Genomic DNA, 20,327 nt, shown 5'->3' on the forward strand with positions numbered 1-20,327 from the left:
CTAGCCAGTTCCGGCGATGATCATGACGGCCTGGTTGTTGATTGGAGCAGCCGGAGACCATTTCAACCGTCTTATTCCTCTCCGCAAGTTGGTCGTTCGGAACCCATCGTGGTACGATGTAATTGCCAGCATTCCAAGTAGAAGACAACACCTATAAAGTAATGCTATCTCTTATTTTAGCTCTTAGGGTCCCTGTGTTGCAGTTCCTGGAGGCGATGTCTAGTGCAAAGAGATACAGAAAAGATCGGCAAGGCTGCCCTCTACTTAAATCCAGAAATACCAACAAACATCGTTCGAGAATCCGAACCAAACTTGGTATTTTGTCCTGCTCGTCAGTGATCCCCCAACATCATTGATATTTGTGTCATCCTTTTTCTTGAGCCTAGCCCCGACTCTGCCCAAGAACGCAATGCCTTCATCATTACTGCTGAATTTGATCCTGTTGGCAGCCGTCTGCATAGCAGCCCACGGCCAGCAGTTTCCAGATACGGGGACGACGGCAGCTGAGAACTGGGAAATTTTCAAGGCGAATGGCGGGGAGGAAGTGGACGGCACCCTCTCTCTGGCTGCTCTGTTTGGAAGCCCAGAGCTGAGCGAAGTGGGTCATCTTTTTGGTCGACAATCGCAATGCCCATACCCTGTGATGTGTAGCGCCACATCATGCTGCCCGGCGGGGACGAATTGTGTAAGCATTAAGCATTATGATGTTTCCTCCATGCCCACTCCTGGCGATGAACCAAAAAGAAAAAAAAAAGTCAAATGGTTTTGCAAGACTGACGGTGGCAACAGTGTACCGGACCTGGCTGCTGTCCTATTGATTCCAATTGTCGGTCAGATTTCCCCAACAAGTGCTGTCCTAAAACAGCCCAGACATGCGGAGGTAAAGCTTGTGCGGAAGCTGGGACCGTTTGCTGCTCGTCGTACGTCTGTCAATCTGGATACAAGTGCAACGAGATTGGTGGCGCGCGGGGATGCTGCAGGACGGGCGAACTCAACTGCGCGGGTGGCTGTGAGTCCATGACGCACTATTACATTTTCGGCAGATCCAGTCTCTTCAGGCAGAAGACACATCAATACTCAAAAAAGACAAACACTCGCGCTGACGTTAATACCGTCCTCTAGGCTGTCCTTCAGGATCGAGGTGCTCCAGCCAAATGGGCTACTGTGAGCGACCTCGTGAAATAACTCGAACCACAAGTCAATTAACAACAAAAACATCCATCTTGAGCTCCAAAATAACTGCCACGGAAACAGCCACGGCCTGTCGTATTGACAAGCGTCAGAACCTGCCCACATTCACGGTCGAGTACGTTGAGAGAGAAACCACCATTCCGAACTCGCGTGTCGGAAAGGTTTGCCTCGATAACCGAGAGGTATTATCTTGCCCATCTTATTCCGCCCACAAGAGTGTCCCAAACACAAAACTTGTTCTAGTTATAAAAAGTTCAGGGCTAAGAGTTTTCTCGTCCAGTTGATGAACAGCATGTGTCAAGGTATGGAAACAACTGGCATGAGGAAGGAGTATAGATCATATTCTTGATCCGTCATGTACTAAAACTGAAACAGGAATGAAGAAGAATCAACATTGCGTCACGAACCAGATGAGACTCACCTACAAACCATCAGATGCCACGACAAACCGCAAGAACATGTGTCCCGATGTCGATTCGCAGAAGTACTGCGGTAAGCTTTACCTGATAAAAGATCATCCGATATGATATGCCGCCAGCTATGGTCATCACCGTCGCACTATTCGACTCTGACATACTTTTCTTTTTTACCGGGTATGCAGCCTCCCAAGATGTTGAGTGTGATCCAGCACAACCAAATATGCTCTGCAACCCCTACGCAAACTACATGACCCGCCCGATCGCGTCGATTAAGCATGACCCATTCCACTTGACCTGTGATGAGTTCCCTTTCGGTACGTCTCTGCTTCTCTCACAACTTTCTTTCCCGAGTGCTCAATCACCTGCTAAAACCAATCTGAAAGCCAACTCTGCCCAAGGAGGAAAACCCGGATCGGGTACTAGTATCTGCATTCCGGGCTGGCAAAACAGCTACCAAGGGGGCAAGATAAACCAACTAAGTCGAAGGGTTGGTGCTGGAAATGACTACATTATTGAAGTAACGGGATGGGATTGCGCGAAGGGAAGGCCCACCAAGTCGACGCAGTGCGGACGAGGGCAAACAAAGAGAGATGAACTCCCAGGAAGCACCCTTAACGAAGGTATGGATCCCTTACTCCAGCGATGTCGTATCGGTGCGCTTTCTTCCTCTAACGAAAACTCAGATGATTTCTTCCACAACTTTACCGACGATGGAAAGAATGCTTTGATGCTCTATCTTGGTGATGTCGATGCCGGAACGTGAGTGATGAGTCCATTTGAAGAAGTCGAGAGAGAAAACGGACAGTGAAGAGTAGAACAGGGGTTAACGAACATTAATGACAGTTACAACTACACGCTCAACGTCGGCGCGGGCACATTCAGTGAAGTCCGCGTGATAGATGCCCAAGGCGAAACAATCGCCGAACTAGAGCGTGGATTGAGCGCGGATTCCCAGGCTCATACAGTGACATTTCAGATTTCTGAAGAGGCTTTTGGTATCTCGCTCTGGGCATTTACTTCCGATAGAAACGTTTCATTGTCGTACAACATTACAACGCCGACTTCCCAGAGCTCGGACGGCGACTCAGCAGCTTCCGCAGGGAGCTGTTCATTTACAGCAACTGTGTGTGTTGCCATGGCTGTTTTAGCTGGACTGGTGATGGGTTGAGAGTATGCACACCTCGCAAGCATCAATGCTCGAGGTTGGTGAGGGGAGGGGACATTGGAAATATCGACAGCTTTGCCGCACACACGAGGCCCCTGGAAAATCTTACCATGTTCTCTTTTATCCTTCTTAGGGCTTTTTGGAGAGACTACTATTATTTCGTCGTACTACAGTTAGACCAACCAATATGAACAATGCGTATACCCACCCAGTGAAATTGACAGGAAGAGGATACATAGAAGGGTGGTTTATTACCGAACTTCGTTAGAGCTACTAAATATAGTTGCCCCTGCCTCCAACGCCAGTTGGAAGTTGGAGTGGTGAGGGTAGTGTCCAAGGTCAAGGACAGAGAATTTGAGTTCACCATGGGGCAGTGATCGGAAGCCCTCGTTTCCAGTTTCCAGGTGGCGTCCCATCTTCTGTTGTTAATGCCCTGTCGCCAAGGATAACTCTATTTAACAGTCTGGAGACAATCTCACTTGACGTGATGCAGTTGGCGCGTTGCCCTTCATGTCAGGGAGGCAACCCACAATCGTGGCAGATCAGCCACGGCAGTCTCAAGCAACACAGGACACACAAACCTAAGTGCGGCTGGAAAATCATGTATGAAGGATAAAATTTCCCCTCGCTTGGTCCTCCTGTCAAGTAATTTCATGCTTCCACTCGCGAATATGAAATGAAATGTCCGAAAGCTCCTCTTGCTGTTTCGTTTCCCCAAGAAATTTATGCTCAATTCGAGCATCAGCTACTCACAATGCAGGCCTAACAACCGCTAATCTACCTGGGCGATACAGTGATATGAGAGCTCATCTCAGATCGCCTGAATGACTTACTAAAAGATGCTCTGTACTACAGCTTAGTTCTTTATGCGTCTGTGCCTTTGTGGTCCCGGCTTCAGTCATATCGCCATTTTGGGCGCGCGTTGTGGCCGCTCACCTTGACTGTCACCATGGCTTGGGGGAGCAATTTTTCGAATGCGCGTCACGAGGTCGCATGTCAACCGACCTATGACCCCTGAGGTCAGCCTGTTTTTGCAGGGGTTGATGGCGTCATTCCCATAGGTCAGTTGAACTGCGGAAACATCAACCGACCTATGGGTCACTGGTCAGGCGAGCCACAGAGAAACCAGGAGCAAGCCACTGAAAAAGAAGCTAGCACGAGCAACTAAAAAAGAAAAAAAAAATAGAAGGTATAATCGAATTTGAAATTTACTCTTAATTAATCCTGAATCAATCCCCTATAAATATATTTTATTTTATTTTTAATTACTTCTAATTCGATTTAGAATTAATTCTAATTAATTATATTAAGAGCTCTAAAAATTAGTTATCTATTATCTATATAGAATTAATCCAGGATTGATTAAGGAGTAGTTATTCTTAATAGAAGGAATGTGAATTGATCTAGGATTGATTAGGGAATAATTGCTCTTAATAGAAGGAATTTTGAGGATTAGCTTTTTAAAGGTTTTGGTTCCTCTGTGGCTCGCCTGACCAGTGACCCATAGGTCGGTTGATGTTTCCGCAGTTCAACCGACCTATGGAAATGACGCCATCAACCCCTGCAAAAACAGGCTGACCTCAGGGGTCATAGGTCAGTTGACATGCGACCTCGAGACTTTGGACAATTGAGTGATGAAATAATATGTACAGTGACGAGGATTTCCAATTAACACTGTTATTCTTATCGATTAGCTCCAAATTTTTGGAGGCATGTGAGCATTGACCAGTCGCAGCAGCCCATCGTACTAAGTACATCGTTACTTGCTTGGACCTGGACTTGCTCCTCCAGAGAGAAAGTCACCAGATATTGCGAGAGCTTTCCCCAGAAAACGAGACCCGGCTGGATGCGCGAGATTCCGATGCGCGAAGAGCTTTCGACAATTCTCAATGTCCATTCTAGGAGCCATATAAGACGCAACACCTCGCAATGCAGTTGCTAAGGATACCTGCTCAGTGCAGGATCCTGAGTAGGCATCAAAGCCGCGCCCTGCCAGCCCGAATCTCGAGAGCCTCTATCCCCAACGCTTGTCGCCATGCCTTCCTTCAGAGGCGGTTCCAGTCCTCCGCCATCGAGGCCGGGGAAAAACCGTTCTACGCGACGACGCCCATCTTTTACGTCAATGCCTGTAAGGTCCCCCGACGCTCGCATGTTTCTACACCCTAGTCCCAAAAAGCTAACATCACGGACAACAGCTCCCCACATCGGCCACGCACACTCCATGGTCCTCGCCGACGTCTTCAAGCGCTGGGCCACCCTCCAGGGCAAACGCGCCATCCTCTGTACCGGCACCGACGAGCACGGCATGAAGATCCAGCGCGCCGCCACCAAGGCCGGCCACCCGCCCAAGGACTTCTGCGACACCTACGCGCAAAAGTTCCGCGAGATCGCCGACTCCCTCACCCTTTCGGAGCATGACTTCATCCGGACGACCGACGCGCACCACGTCGCGGCCGTGCAGCAGTTTTGGAAAGAGCTCAACGATAGGGATCTGATATACGAGACTACGCACAAGGGGTGGTATAGCGTGAGCGACGAGTGCTTTTACCCCGAGAGCATGATCCAAAGGTCATTCGTGCCGGAGACGGGTAAGGTGATTTGGTCCGCTGTGGAGAGCGGGAGCGAGGTGGAGTGGGTTGAGGAGAAGAATTATCATTTCCGGATGACGGCGTTTAGGGATCAGTTGTTGGAGTTTTACAGGGCGAATCCCGATTGGATCACGCCGCAACATAAGATGAAGGAGGTCGTCTCGTGGGTCGAGAACAACCTCGAGGACCTTTCCATCTCGAGGCCGTCGAACAGGCTTTCGTGGGGTATCCCCGTGCCGGACGACCCAAGTCAAACGGTCTACGTGTGGGTCGACGCCCTCATCAACTACATCAGCAACACGGGCTATCCGAACTGGACCCCCGAAATCATGCGCGAGCGGGGGTGGCCGGCCGACGTGCACGTCATCGGCAAGGACATTCTACGCTTCCACGGCGTGTACTGGCCCGCCTTGCTCCTCGCGCTAGACTTGCCCCTGCCCAAGCACCTGCTGACGCACGCCCACTGGACGATCGGCGGGAGGAAAATCTCCAAGTCGGCAGGCAACGGGGTATCGCCCATCTTCGCTGTCGACAGGTTCGGGCCCGATACTATTCGGTTCTTCCTCATGAGGAAGGGCGCCATTAGGGACGACTCGCTCTTTGAGAATGGCGAGGTTGCGAGGGTGTATAGGACTGATTTGGCGGGTACGTTTGGGAATTTGTTGTCGAGGGTTATGAAGACGAAGAGGTGGAGCGTGGTGTTGGCCGTGCAGACGGAGACGGCGAAGGGTAGTGATACTGAACCTTGTCCGCTTGGTCTGGAGACTCTGCGTGAGAAGGTGGCGGCCGAGATGGATGCTCTGCGTCCGGACAAGGCCTTGGCCTTGATCATGGATACCCTCACAGAGGTAACTTACATCCCACTCCCCCCTCCTTTTCTCTCTTCTCTTTTCTTGACTCGAAACTAACAAGACGACAAGGCCAATAAATACATGTCTCAAACCGAACCCTGGAACCTCTGCAGCGCAGCCGCAAAGCAGGACCCCGCCAACCTCGCCCGCCTCAGCTACGTCATCTTCACCCTCGCCGAATCCTTCCGCATCTCCTCCATCCTGCTCCTCCCCTACATGCCCGAGCGCGCCTCCGAGGCCCTCGACCGCCTGGGCGTCGACCCGGAGAAGCGCACGTTCGAGTACGCCGTGCGCGGTGCCGATAACACGTACGGCATGAGTCGGAAGCCGAGGGCCGAGCTCAAGGGTTCGACGGGCTCGCTGTTCCCGCCGCTTGGGGATGAGTTTCCTGAGGAGGACGGGGAGCCGCTTGTTGAGGATCGGAAGGCGAGGAAGGGGAAGAGGGAGGGGAAGAAGTCTAGGGGGAAGGGGAAGAGGGTGAGTGAGGAGGCGCCGCAGTCTGAGGGAGCAGAAGTTTTGTAAAGAGAAAAAAAATTTGTAGGATTAGTGTGATATTTATCTTGGCGTAACCACTCTTATAGAAAGGGAGATTTTATATATCGTGGGTGCAATGGCGGTTTGTTTCCTTTATTCAGTCCGAGTTTAGCTCAGCTTGCGTCCTGCTAGCGGTAACTTTGCCGTCAACGGAGCCCGATTTAGGAGCACCAAGACTAAAATCTCATCTCTCAAAGTCCTTCAACGCCCAAAAACAGCCAACCCGCCGGAATCATTGTCCAAGACTATCGGAAAACGAAAAAAGCCACCGCCTGAAATGAGATGAAATAAGATATAATGAAGTTTAACGAACATATAGGCATGTTCCAATCCTTGGAGACACACCCTCAACCGAGACACGAAACACGCTCACTAACCGTTTTAAGCCGTCTCGACATCTCGAGTCCTTCTCGTTCCATATGAAGCGCACCATGTTCCGCGGTATCACACATGGATGAAGGATGCTGTTAGTAGACGTGCCTCTTGGTCAATTCTATTGGAAAAATGAAAAATTTTATTACTCTCTGGCTGGGGCACTAACACATGGCGCGCTTTGGGAAAACAAAAGGAAATCCAAGAACTCACAGCCTCGGAACCGCTCTCACTCGAAGAAGAATACGAGAACCAGATCTCATGGAGGCAAAGCGCCGACAAACTAACCTTTATCATTTGCCTCCCCCGGGACGCGAGTAACGGCGGGGAAAAGGCCGAGGTGGGGAAGGATGATGCGGAGGAGAGGATGCTCGGTGACATCAACTTCTTCCTGTACGATGACAACGAAGATGAAGATGACGAGGCCGAAGAATCTGCTGATCCTGCGAGAGGAGGAAGAAAGGAGAGGAAAGTCTTTGGGGAGGTTGACATTATGATTGCGGAGAGTGCCCAGAGGGGACAGGGGCTGGGAAGGGCAGCTCTGAGGGCTTTCCTGGCGTTTATACGGACGAATTTGGAGAGGATACTCGCGGAGTATGCGGGTGCCTTTTGCCAGGGCAAGGTCGAGGAGGTACGGTTGACGAAGCTTGTGGCTAAGATTAAAGAGAGGAATGTCTCGAGTAGGGCCTTGTTTAAGAGTTTGGGCTTCGTGGAGGTTGGGGCTGCTAACTACTTTGGAGAGATTGAGATGGTCTTGGAGGGATTTACGAAGGGGCACTGGGATCTGGAGGAAGAAGAGAGGTATATAGAGATAGAGTACAGGGCGGAAAGTTAGGAGGGGAACGGTCAATATGACGAGTGATTCATCTTCGGATGAGAATCATACTAGTAACAAGCGGTGCTTTACAATGGAAGTCCTGATGCCCCGTCGACGGCATCCTCGATAGCTCGACAGACTCGAGTTGAGGAAACTGGCATCCGCCAACCCGTCACCACCCGGAGTCGTCGTGGCGCTCGCTACCAACGCCGGCCCTGAATAAGTTGTCTAAGCAGTGTTAGTAAATGCCGATGCCCCTTTTGAAGACTTGGCCATTATAGTCTCTTGTGAATGCCTCACCTCAGATGCTCACAAGTCACAGCTCTCTGCCAAACTGCTAGCTCCTTAAACTACACGTAGGCGGCGAACGAACATTATCCAACCAGGGAAGAGAAATACCAATACAGTTAACATGAGAAAAAAATAAAATAAAATAAAATAAACGAATGATAAATAACAAAAATAAAAACAGGACCCGCCGGTGCCAGCTTTCTGAAAAATCCCATTACACCTTGGCCCGAACCGGGTTCGAACCGCGGAGACCTCTAGCGCTTTCACCAGCTGCCTAGAGGAGAAAGGATTAACCAGAAGCTTAGCTGGCAGATCCCGTTAGAAGCGCTGGACTTTGTTTGTTTCTATATGGTTAACTCGGGCTCGGCGGGTGGCCTTGGTGGCTCCTTCCTCGTGTGTTGAGGGCATCGTCTCCGGCTCAGTTACTACCTTTGCCTCACGAATAGCCTACTGTCTTCCCCTGTTGAGAGAAGATGAAGGGGTCTAGCCACGAACTTGGACATTCTAACTCATGACTCGGATATGATCGATCGAGTGTGAGAGGGGCAAAGGAAAGGCGATCCTCTCCCTGGAGCCATGAGAGGAAGGGGAAAGAGTAAGAACTGATCTCTACTTCTGAGCCGAGCCAAGGCTCATTACATCGGAACTAAGACTTTGCTGGAATTCTGAGAATGTGAGAACGGTGAAGCTGTAGGACGAACACTCTAAGAGAGCGAAGACGACATACGAAATCCATGAACACTAAGGGGCTGTCTTCTACGACTGACCTCTCCATGATAATTGCAGAAGCCGACTCACAAAGCCGTCAGGGAGCGTTCTCAGAACATTAACTGAAGACATGAAGAAGCTCCAAAAGATCGATGGGGTCATTAATCATTTTTGCCACATATGAAGATTGGCTATTTTAATAAAATTTACATACATAAACCTTCTAGAAAGTGGTAGGAAGTACGCATTCCACACTGGCCTTATAACCGAAAGCTGTTCCCGATCCTTAATAATATGTATATCCCAGTTCAGCGTCTCCATCAGGGAACCTCCATTTATATCCACGGATTGATTTCTCCTCCGAGTCTTAATCCAATCGCCGATATAGCTTCTGGAGCCTCCGGTGAGGACGTGATAATCTCAAGGCTGCCGCAACGGCCGAGTTATAGACTGGGTGTATGTCGAACTAGAGTAAGTCAGCGATCCATACGTCTCATGTGGGCATAGGCAGGACAATACCAGTATTCTTGTACTTAAAATATCGTTATATTTCTGCAAAACCTCAGTGGAGACGCATCTAGCCATGTCTGTCAGTAGAATTGCGGGTGGCCCATCACTCACCAACATTCATGAAGTTTGAGTTGAAAGGAACAACACTTTGTCGAAGGGGCTTGTCCCAGGCCCAACCCGCCACCCAACCGCGGCCTCCCTTCTGCTTCAGCCTTGACGAGATTGATTCGGGATCATTTGCCAACACTGATGTCGTAGTGGGAAGCCACTAAACCAGGTTGTTTCCAACCTACAGACTACCCATCTATAGTGACGAAGCGCCCAACTTCCGAAGAAGCCACGCGAACGCCCCCACAGATAGGTGGTAGTAAGCCTTCACAAAATAACCTTCCTCAATGCCCTCAATCTCCCTGAGGGAATGCTCCCTGTCCCGGCCGAGCCGCACCCGAGCCAACCCGAGCTCACAAAAGAATGCAACCCATGTCAGTCCGAAGACTGCCAAAGAATACAGCTTGAGGAAACCTAGGATGCTGGATGTAGACGACTCGGACTGAGCGGGCTAGTGCATGTTGATCGAAATTGTCACAGGAACAGATATGAGGGTGCTGAAGCAGAACAACACGCAAAGGATGTCCGAATACGACTTCCCTTGCCGCTCCGAAGTAGAAAAAGATAATGAATCCATTTGCGTATTTTAGGAGTCCGCAACGAGAAGACGAAAAAGGAAAAGAAGAGAAAAAAGCGAAGCTCGACCTGCGCCAGAAGTAGTTTTGGTCATCCTAGCCATGTCGAGTTTGCTCTTGCCTCGAGACCTTGGGACCAGACTAGTTGAGGACCGAAATCAACCGGCGTCATCGATGACAGTAAGGAAACTACGATTCTCATCAGTGGGGATGTTCGGTTCACTGAAGGAAGTAGAGATTAGCATTGGTTGAATTTGGAGGTTGCATATCTGGGAAGGGAAGCTGACCCGGCATAGAAATGTATTACACGGACCGTTAATTCCTTCCGGTAGATTCACATTGTTAGGATTCACCATGTACCGGGCTAATATCTAAAGGCAAGTACGATGGTCGCATAGTTCCTAGGCTGGTATCAATTGATCACTCTTCCTTCTTCTTCGATCTACCCTCGTTTTGTATGCTACCTCTCGGATCCTTGGCCGTCGTATGAGCTGACCAACCGGGTGCCAAACACATATTTATGAACCGTCCAAACAGGGTCCGAAGTTGGTACTCGGTATCTCCTTTCCGCTTCAAGCGCCCATTGGGAGATGCGGTACACCTACTCAGCTTGCCCACCATCGCGGCCAAGATGTTGAACGCCCCCCAGTAGATCCTAAACATCGGGTATCCGTACTCGTGCCGGAGGCCACCTCGCCTAAGCTGTCCCGTAAAAAACCATCCTGTGTAGCTCAGGGTCTCCGCGCCGACTCCAAGAACTCCAAGGAGGATAGTTGTCTTAAGCCAAATACCACCAACAGCAACAAACATATCAACAGGAGAAGGCGGGTGGTAAATCTAGGGATAGACGTAAAGGAATAGAAAGAAAGAATAACCCGAGACGGCATGACTGGTGATGAAAAAGAGCATAAGGACCGTCATATGGGAATCGAAGGTGTAGGCAATTATACCCTCTTCGCATCCCAGGCAAACTGGTAGCGGATGGGTTGCTCCTGGAAGTTGTTGCATTTTGTAAGAAAAGTTCGTACCGGTCCAGTCTTGGTATCGGAAGTGCGTGGTTTGTGTGAAATCTCTGGGAAACCACTGGGAGGGGTAGGATCGACTGGAATGCAAGGCCAGTGGGCTTTGGCTAACCACGACGCGCTGCCGGAGAGGGAGGGGATGGAGTTGGGTTACTTAAAGGAAGGCGTACTCGAACGAAGGTTAGAATTGGAGAAGGAGCACTGGTCGGTGAAAGCCCAGGACCGCCACATTTGACGAATCTAGACCGGATTGTGTTGGGAGATTGTGGTCAAGAGGGTAGGAAGTACCAAAATAAAACCCGCGTGATCTTCAGGCTAGGTCAAGTTGGAGGCCAGAATAGTTTACATGTGAGAGGCCAAGTTGAATCTAGTACATGGAATCTCCAAAGCTTGAGATAGGCACATGTTCATAACTGGCTCTGGAACTCTTCCTCACTTTCCCTTCTCGCTCTGTGAAATTGTCAAACTTACCTAGCCGTACACAATTGTACCGGGCTTGCTATTTGCTTGTGATATAGCAAGTAAGAGCGTGAAGGCAGAAAGAAAGTAGAACATTGAAGTCTGTACATAGACGAGAGATGGTTCGAGCTATGAGTCCGCAGGTTGTAATTGCAATTCCTTGCTTCAATTGCCGGGGAGGGCGTGTTTTCCGCTGCCAATGTAGATTGCCTATGTCAAGCTGGAGAGCGGGAGAGTCAGACGAAACGCAGGATGGATAAGAATAGGGGAGAGTGGCCTCACCAGTCCAAGGGCCCGAGGGCACTCATCGGAAATCATCATTTGTGTCCGCAACGCACAGAAATGCTAAGCCTGAGAAGCACCGCGGGCGATAGAAACCCTTAATAAACCACGCTATGATTATTCTCTCTCATCTTAGTCCCCGTCTCGGCCCCAGCGAGGGGACATACTAGTACACTTGATACATTGATCAATAGAGCTTCATGTTTCTCATGGGTATCCTCTATTCCACCTCCCCAACAGAAAAAGTCCCATCCTCTATCTCGAATGCACCCCGTCCATCAAAAAAGTATACATAGCTCATGCAAGAAAGAAGAAGAAAGGAAAAACGCCGCTCGGGATTAAACATCATTTACTCCTTACTCCAAAATTTCCACCAAGGCCTCCTCCTCTCCCCACTCACCCCCCTCTCCCTCTTAACAACCTCGTCCCTCCCCATGATCCTCCAGAAATAAACCGGCACCCCCGCCACCACAAACGTAACCACGATCAGCGTCTGCAGCGGCTGCGCAAACACGGCCCTGCTGAGCAAGAACAGACTGACGCAGCAGAAGATGATGGGCGTCGTGATCCACGTGCGGTACGGCCTCTCGAGGTTCGGCTCCTTGACCCGAAGCACGATGACACCCAGCACTGTTAGAAAATAAAAGGTGTACCCCGCCACACCGTAAAACGTGAGCAGGGTAGAGAACTCGCCGACGATGACGTAGGCGAGCGTGAGGGCGAAATTGAGCAGGAGCGCGTAGACGGGCGTGTAGAAGAGGCCCGCGTCGTCGTCGCCGAGTAGGGAGCCTAGGCATTTGGTAAGGCATCCGCGTGTACGTTGAGTCGATAAGTGGTGGTGGGGATCGGGCTGGCGGAAGCCGATGCGGCTGAAGAAGGTGGGAATGTAGCCTTCTTTGCCGGCGGCGTAGATAAGGCGGGACGATGTGAAGGTGGATGAGTTGAGGGCGCCGAGACACGAGAGTGCGACTATGAGGGCGAAGACGAAGGAGCCGATGGAGCCGAAGACTTTGGCGCCGAACATGACGGCGACGGTGTTGGTCGCATTGATGGACTCGAGGGGGAGGACTAGGAAGTAGGACACGTTGGCGAGGACGTAGCTAAGAATCACGAGGGGCATCGCCGAGTGTATTACCCTCGGAAGGTCGCGAGTTGGACGACGGAACTCTCCCACGACGTAGTTGGTGTTGTCCCAACCATCGTAGGCCCAGAGTCCGGCGTAGAGAGCCACAGCCCAGGCCGACGGGTCTTTCGACGTTCCTTCAAACCAAGGATGGTCCTTCCAGTCCCTACTCGCCTCCCCAGAAGACGAAAATCCCGTCGCCGCAACAACGATGCCGATAACCGTAACGCCAATCAATGCAACAAACTTGAGAAACATAAGCATGTCGTTAATCCTCGTCCCCACCTTCGTCGAAATGCAGTTCAAAAACGTAACCAGCATGAGTCCCGCCATAGCCATCGACTTCGTCACCCACGGGCTAATCGTCTCTGCGTTGGGGCCTACAACGGCTCGAACGAGATACTCGCCCATGATGATGGCGATAATAGCGGCACTTCCGGGCTTGAGCACAAGCACGGCCACCCACGCAAACAGGAACCCCACAACCTCGCCAAATATCTTGGCGAGGTACACCTGCGCACCGCCATTGAGCGGTATCGCGCCCCCCAGCTCCGCGTAGCTAGCGGCGCCCGTCCACGCCAGCACGCCTGCGACAACCCACACGATGAGCGCCGCTCCAGGCGACCCCACGTTCGAGCTGACCTGACTAGGGGATGAAAAGATGCCCGATCCGATGATGAGGCCAACGACCAGCGATAACCCGTTCATGTATGTCAGCGACTTGCGCTTCTCTAATGCGGCGCCGCCGAGACCGGCTCCTTGCGACCGGGACGACTCCGACACCCCGATGGGCGCGTATCCGCTGGCCCCCGTCGTCGAGCTCAGGGGGAACAGGTTCGCGGCGAAGTCGAAGTTGGACGAGACTGAGTAGGACCTCATTCCTCGCGCCGCTGGGTTGGCGCTGTCTAGGGGGTCCTCTTGTTCGAGGGAGGCTTGTCGGGAAGAGGAGAAACTTGCCCGTGAGGAGAGGGCGTTGGACGCGGCATCGTCGTCTCCGAGCCCGCTGGAACTAGCGAGCGAGGCGAGTTCTAGCGAGTCCCGCGAGTGCTGTGGGAAGACGGATGTATATCCCGCCGACATGGCTGTTTCGTGGGGAGGAATAGATGGAAACGTGGTATGCGGATTGAAGGCGTTCGGTCGTACGTGTTATAGGTATGGAGGAGCCAGTGTCATACGCCTTAATGCTGGCTCGGGTGGTATAAACGGTTCATGGAAATGCAGTCTTCTTTCATAACATGACGGCAAGATGGCTGGGTTTTCGAGGACACGATATCGATATCGACGGTATAATGCGGCGGAATTAGAGGTTGCTAAACCTGGAATGAGAAAGAGTCCCAGATTTAGGGCAGTAAGCGGGAAAGCGATGACAGGTTTGGAACTGATGCTCTCCAAGTTTATGCAACGGAAACAAGTCAATGGCCCAAGCGACAAGATCGTGGAAACACTGGCCGGGTGCTTTAGACGGGACAAGAACGAGCTAATGATTGTACGAAGAAGAGCGAATAAGTCGTTTCGAATGTGCACTGGGGTGGTATACTTCAGAAAAGGAGGTAGTTCAGTTTTAGAAAGAAAGTTAAATTGATGATGGAAAGGAGAAGCGCGTGGGACCAGACTCTCTGCATGCGAAACGATGCGTCCAGATAGAATGGAGCATCAATTCAATTTGATGGGTTTTAGGCACTGGGATTGCGGTTATTGGCACATGGTTGGACCTGAATTTGGCACAGGTTCAGGGGTAATTTCAGTGCCAAAGGCACATTTCAGGTGTAAAACTTTGGTTTGGCCCCCTAAAGCCGGTGCCAATGAGAATCAATCCCAGTTCCTAGCCTTGGCATTTTCCGGGATCCTGATTGGTCCCTTCTTCAACCTTGATTTGCCCCTGGTCACGAGTACAAAGTACCTGTCTGTGCGTGCCAAAGCGAAGATCTTCAATGGTCAAAGTGCCGTTCTGATTATATAAGCGCAAGTGTCCCCTGCCAAAAAGGTTAAGTTCACTGACAAGTAACCTCAAAAGACATTGACTCGCTTCCGAGCTTTCTTCCCATCAACCTATTCGCGCCATACACCTCCAATATGCCGCTCGATGACTACGCCGCCGTAGGTGGAGGCGGTGCTCTCCGTCTTAAGGGCGCAAAAGTAACGAAGCCGAAAAAAAAGAAGAAGAAGGACAAGGCCGACTTAGAAAAGGCCCTCTCTGAAGCCGGTGGCGAATCGCTCGCCCTCGTAAAGAAGGACAGCGGGGATGAGGTGATAGAGAAGAAAAGCAAGAAGTCGCGCAAGGAGAAGAATGATGAAGAAGATGACGAGGAGGCCGTGCCTGTTGCGCGCAAGACGGAAGCGCAGCGGAAACTTGATGAAGTTAGGAGGAAACGGGTAAGTTGCTTGGCTCCCAAGGTCCTTCACGGTCCACGGCTTTGAATTATGTCTAACTTTGTTTTTGTTATAGTTCCTCGAATTGGCTGAGAATCCAGACGCGAGACCAGAGCTACTGAAGACTCACAAGGAAAGGGTTGAAGAGCTTAATAGTTTCTTGTCGAAACTCTCTGAACACAACGATATGCCCAAGATTGGGCCTGGTTAAAGAAGTCCTTATTTCCGAGCGGTGGAAGCGACAGCACGACATGACGGAGTTATATGGGTGCATTTTGGGGTTTCTGGCATGGCATACCCGGTTTTTCATCTGGTTTTGATAGGGGGTTGTACATTACATTGGAAAATAGAACTGGCATTCAACGAGTAAATGATTTTGAGCAAATGTGAGCATAACTTCTCTACGTTGATGTAAAGAGGTTAGCAATTACACTTTATCGACTTGCCCGCTCAAGGACAGGACCAGTCCAAACAGGGGATTGTTAACCGAATAACCCCACGAAAAGCGCTTGAAAAGCTTCCGAGATGCGGCAGTCGTCCGGTTTACGTTTCTTCCATTGCCGCCGACTTTGAAGGGCGGCGTTTGAGATAGTTTCAATGTGTCCTGGGGATATTCTACGCTACTTCATCATCATCCGTCTCCAACTCATCTAATTCACACCAGTCCAAACCTCAAGCAGCCATTGATAAAATACGTAAGGATCGTCGTATTTACCAAAGTTCGTATGTCTGTCCTAGTCTATGCAGTGGTCATTAAAGTCCGCCCGAATCCGCAATAAATGCGCCGTGCAAATGTCAAATTCCCGAAATCTATCCACCTCTTTTCATCTTTGTATATACAAACTCCCCAGAGTCCACCAAACTTTCCCTGTTTCGATGCCAGGTTCAGTTGGGGACCATGCAAAAACCAGTCTATTTTTTCCCCCTCGGCGTGTTTCTCATCGGGTATATCAAGGACGGACATATGTAAAAGGAATGAAACCGGCAATAAAGAAATTGCCCTTGCAAAAAAACAAAGTACTTTAAAAATCGGAACCAATCCGGCTATGCAGTTTCAGAGGGTCAATGAGAACTTAGAGAGCCATTGCCGCAACGATGCCAAAGAGCGCGGGGATGATGGCAATAGCGTTTTGCCCGGGGGCAGCGTTCTGGAGCTCGGGATCGGAGCCAGAGCCATCACCCGTGGGTTGGGGAACGACGTCGTAGTACGAGGTGGAGGTGATCACGGTGATGCCGCCGCCGGGAAGGGTCGAGGTGCGGGTGTTGGTGGTTGCGCTTCGGCTGGTGGTTTGCTTGTTGGAAGAGGAAGTAGGTTCTATTTTGCCATGTTAGTTGAAATGTTCAAGTTGTTCGCCGAGTACAGTGAGTGTAGTGATGAGTGGGACTAGGTGAGTGAGTCGAATGCTGTTTGCATCCCTTCACATCCCGCGTATGTAATGGAGAGGGGAGAAAAGAGTAAAAAAAGAACAAGGCAACAAGAAGATTGAAAAAGAGAGGGGAAAAAAAAGAAAAATTAAAAAAGCTTCGCACAAGGCTTAAGCTGAATTAAAAAGGTCCCCACGTACCAGGCCTCTTGGACGAGGAAGGGACTTGAGAAGAAGAAGAAGAGGGGGAAAGGGTAGAAGAGGAAGGAATAGGATCAGTCGATCCTAGAGAGGAAGAAGACGGCTCGTCCGACGACGTACCAGGATTCTTGTCGGTAGACGAGGGAGTAGGCTCGGGGGTGGTGGGCTCGGGAGTCTGGCTGGTAGGAGGCGGGTTGCTGGTGGGAGGCTGCGTGGGCTCCTGGGAGGGCTCCTGGCTGGTGGGCTCGGGTCCCTGCGACGTCGGGGGAGTCTCCGTGGGCTCGGAGGTCGAGTTGTTGTTCTGGCGCTTGGCGATCTGGACAAATTTGTTGCCGAGAGCGTCACTGTTGTCATGGTCAGCCTTCGTGGTCACTTCATCAGATGTAAGGACACAGTGCTGGAGCTTCTCCGGAAAGCTTCCACAGGGCCCTGGGGGAAAACGGACCTGATGATCTGGGCCAAAGTTTGCTCTCCGGCTGCCCCGTCGTTGACAGCTACATCGTTAACATTCCCGCGTGCCTGGACGGGTATCTGGGCAGCAATGGTCAAGGAAACCAAGACACTGACGGTCAAGGCAACGAGGAATCGCCTCAGGGTCGTCATCCTGTTCTTCTGCTGTGTTCCGGGTGCTCGTGGAGGGTTGGTAGAGTTCTCAAGGGCTCTCTTCTCGTCTACGGTACTCAAGAGTCCGGCCTCAAGGGAGTTGTCACTTGTCGGGGTTTGAGCTGACATTCCGAAAGGAAGAGAAAACAAATGCCTGATGGGAAAGGAAAGGGTATATATGAAGGAAGGTTCGGAGAGCGAGAAGCTGGCGAAGAGGTACGTCAACAAGTTGGTGGTGTGCTTGTTCCTTGGGGTGAGATTGGTGAAGAAAGCGGGTCCAATGAAGCAGATGGTGCGTCTAGGAACCGAATCAAAATCGACAAAACCAAGACCAAAACACCGGACAGGAAGGGCTCCAGAAAACGAAGTGGGCAACGAAAGGCCGGTCCGGTCGGCTAGCTTTTGGTTTCCCTTCCGGAATGGGGCAGTAGACACTAGGGACTAAGGGGACCCGCGCTAAAGATGATGGCTTGAGGCGATCAGCGTGCGGTTTGCATGGCACTCCAGGGCAAAACTTTCGTATCTACCTCGAAGGTACGAGACTCTTTCTCTTTGACACAGCCAGGCACGTTTAGCCACGACGCTCGATCCGACTAGAGAACGAGTCTAAGGGAAAGGAACCTGTCAGGGAGATGTTCTTATTGGTGGAGTGTGTTGGATCTTCAGGACTTCAGGAGGAAAAGAGTTCAGACTAAGAGAAAGGTCGGCAAGGCCAGGCGTCTTAAACTTTTGATGATGATACGAACGGGCCCCTTGGCCAGTGCCTTGTTCCTTGATACGAAGGAGGTACTTCGCACAAGTGGTACGGGGTGCAGTCCTAACTTGGAAAGACTCTGGGAGAGGAGGCGTGAGCGTGGGGAGTTCTTGAGGCGCCACTGGGATTATTAGCGCAGGTGTGTGAGTGAGTGTGTTGAGCTGACCCCTGCGAGGTACGAGGTACTCCGTATAATGTCTGTAGTGGGTGGGATCTGTTTACTTCGTACTTCATCTCGGCCTCGCCTGCGACTCCGGATCTTTGGGCTTTGCCGTGCCCAGGGAGGGTGGTTGAAAAAGTGGAGGCCCGGAAATACATGGAAAGGGATCAAGGGATGCGGTGCGGATGGAGGGCATCAATGAAAGTACGAAGTACGAAGTACACAACATGGAGAATACGACACAACAGCTGCAGGCTTACAGGCAAAAAAGTCATAAGATGCAAAGATAATGCGGAGGAGGTTCATAGAGGAAAGCGACGATTGTCAGTCAGTGTCAACTTCCTGGTTGGGGTTCTGGAGACTATCCGCTGTCCAAGCTGCAGCGGGTTCAGTTGCAAGGATGTGCCACCGTGTGTACGACCCCTCGGCTGGGACGAGCCACTGCGCCAGGCTCTAGCCGGCTTGCCGACTCAGCTGGACCGGGATGGGTATTGATCTTCTTGGACTGGTGCTCCATACGAAGTCCGCTGTGCTGCGGTACCAAGGATGAGTGGAAACACAGTGAGATACGAAAAAGAGGGACAGCGCCAAGGCAGAAGCGGGGACCCTGGACAAAAATGTCTGGTGGCTGGGGCGTACTCCGTATGTAACAGTATCAAATTCGTCAACGAAGGATTAATGCAAGACCGATGAACAAACGAAGGAAGGTGAAGATATCCTTCACTCATCATCCCATATTCTGTTTCTCGAAAGTCCAAGTGTCAAGTGTCACTCATGGGTGGAGTAATAAACGGCATCTATCAACTCATTCGCAAGGGCAAGCACATCATAAGCACCTCAGTGACTAGCACTCCTGGAGACTGTCATGTTACAGAGTGAAGTTGCCGACATTGTGCTCCGGTTTCCTTGGAAGCCGTGCTGCTCGAGTTGGTGGGTGGATATATCAATTGATTCAATACAGTCGTACTTCGTACTTCGTTTTACAAAAGGATCTGATGTTGTGTTAAGACAAGGTGACTTGGCCAATCTAGATTATGTATGCACGAAGTACGGAGTGCTGGATAACTTGAACAGACCTCGTCGGTTGATGCGTGAAATGAACTTCCGAGCGCACTAGTGTATTCCAAGACGGCTGGATGGGGAAGCTGAAGGATATAAACTATGAAGTAGTTGATTACTTCGTACTTTGTGACAATAGTGTCCACAGCTTCATTCATGTTGATCTCAGGGCGCTCAATTGAAATTTGATTTCATCAACACTGGTCCACATTGACTTTGCCATGCTCCACTCTCAGGCACGAAGCGCTATTAATATTGTCTTGAAGTCTTGAAGTTTGAACCAAAACTTGCAAGCATCCACAGGTAACTTGTCATGTATCCGCAGTGTATACGGAGGACTATGTTTTTGTTGGCTTGAGTACCTCGCAGTGTCCACTAATATTGAGGATGTTGATTGAACTCTCCAACCATTATAATCTAGTCTTCGTCAGTTTCAGGTCGATGAATCGCCGAATGTGGCATCACGTACTCAGTAGTTTAGTTGACGGGCGCGTCGAGCGAAGTAGTTTAAAAATGACCACAGAATGCATTGCTTTGGCGTTCGAGCCGCCTCTTCTCAGGACTGCTTCGTCCCTACCCAGAAATGACATCACATCACCGGGCTTACAGATTGTGACACCCAGAATAGCTGCTATCCCAGCACGCAAAATATCGGAGACTACCGAATTGCATGCAGTTATGAATGCTCCGGAACGCTCTTCCATTCATAGACAGGAAGGACCCCACTGCGACCTTCAAGCAACTTTCGTTTCGTATTTGGCATTGATGCCCAGGATCAAGTCAAATCGGCGCGGATGAGGT

General features: G+C 50.7%; 4 protein-coding genes and 1 pseudogene across 4 annotated transcripts; 3 read left to right on the forward strand and 2 right to left on the reverse strand.

The window, feature by feature from the left end:
- Positions 1 to 409: 409 nt before the first annotated feature.
- Positions 410 to 2,952, forward strand: SAPIO_CDS9515 (uncharacterized protein; the record flags this gene model as incomplete). The annotated part of the gene is made up of 11 exons (XM_016790889.1): positions 410 to 598; positions 652 to 685; positions 1,255 to 1,306; positions 1,435 to 1,493; positions 1,567 to 1,683; positions 1,793 to 1,924; positions 1,994 to 2,230; positions 2,294 to 2,369; positions 2,454 to 2,605; positions 2,680 to 2,733; positions 2,909 to 2,952. The coding sequence occupies 11 exons, from the start codon at positions 410 to 412 to the stop codon at positions 2,950 to 2,952; spliced, it is 1,146 nt and encodes a 381-aa protein (XP_016639399.1).
- A 1,752-nt stretch (positions 2,953 to 4,704) lies between these two features.
- SAPIO_CDS9516 (uncharacterized protein) lies at positions 4,705 to 8,160 on the forward strand (the record flags this gene model as incomplete). The annotated part of the gene is made up of 5 exons (XM_016790890.1): positions 4,705 to 4,903; positions 4,971 to 6,211; positions 6,284 to 6,691; positions 7,317 to 7,921; positions 8,076 to 8,160. The coding sequence occupies 5 exons, from the start codon at positions 4,705 to 4,707 to the stop codon at positions 8,158 to 8,160; spliced, it is 2,538 nt and encodes an 845-aa protein (XP_016639400.1).
- A 4,081-nt stretch (positions 8,161 to 12,241) lies between these two features.
- On the reverse strand, positions 12,242 to 14,095 carry SAPIO_CDS9517 (annotated as a pseudogene; the record flags this gene model as incomplete).
- A 993-nt stretch (positions 14,096 to 15,088) lies between these two features.
- Positions 15,089 to 15,596, forward strand: SAPIO_CDS9518 (uncharacterized protein; the record flags this gene model as incomplete). The annotated part of the gene is made up of 2 exons (XM_016790891.1): positions 15,089 to 15,388; positions 15,462 to 15,596. The coding sequence occupies 2 exons, from the start codon at positions 15,089 to 15,091 to the stop codon at positions 15,594 to 15,596; spliced, it is 435 nt and encodes a 144-aa protein (XP_016639401.1).
- An 862-nt stretch (positions 15,597 to 16,458) lies between these two features.
- SAPIO_CDS9519 (uncharacterized protein) lies at positions 16,459 to 17,682 on the reverse strand (the record flags this gene model as incomplete). The annotated part of the gene is made up of 3 exons (XM_016790892.1): positions 16,459 to 16,700; positions 16,951 to 17,294; positions 17,396 to 17,682. The coding sequence occupies 3 exons, from the start codon at positions 17,680 to 17,682 to the stop codon at positions 16,459 to 16,461; spliced, it is 873 nt and encodes a 290-aa protein (XP_016639402.1).
- Between the last annotated feature and the right edge of the window lie 2,645 nt (positions 17,683 to 20,327).

The sequence above is a fragment of the Scedosporium apiospermum genome (genome assembly GCF_000732125.1).
Source record: "Scedosporium apiospermum strain IHEM 14462 chromosome Unknown SEQ_SAPIO_0143, whole genome shotgun sequence".
Lineage (NCBI taxonomy): Eukaryota > Fungi > Ascomycota > Sordariomycetes > Microascales > Microascaceae > Scedosporium > Scedosporium apiospermum.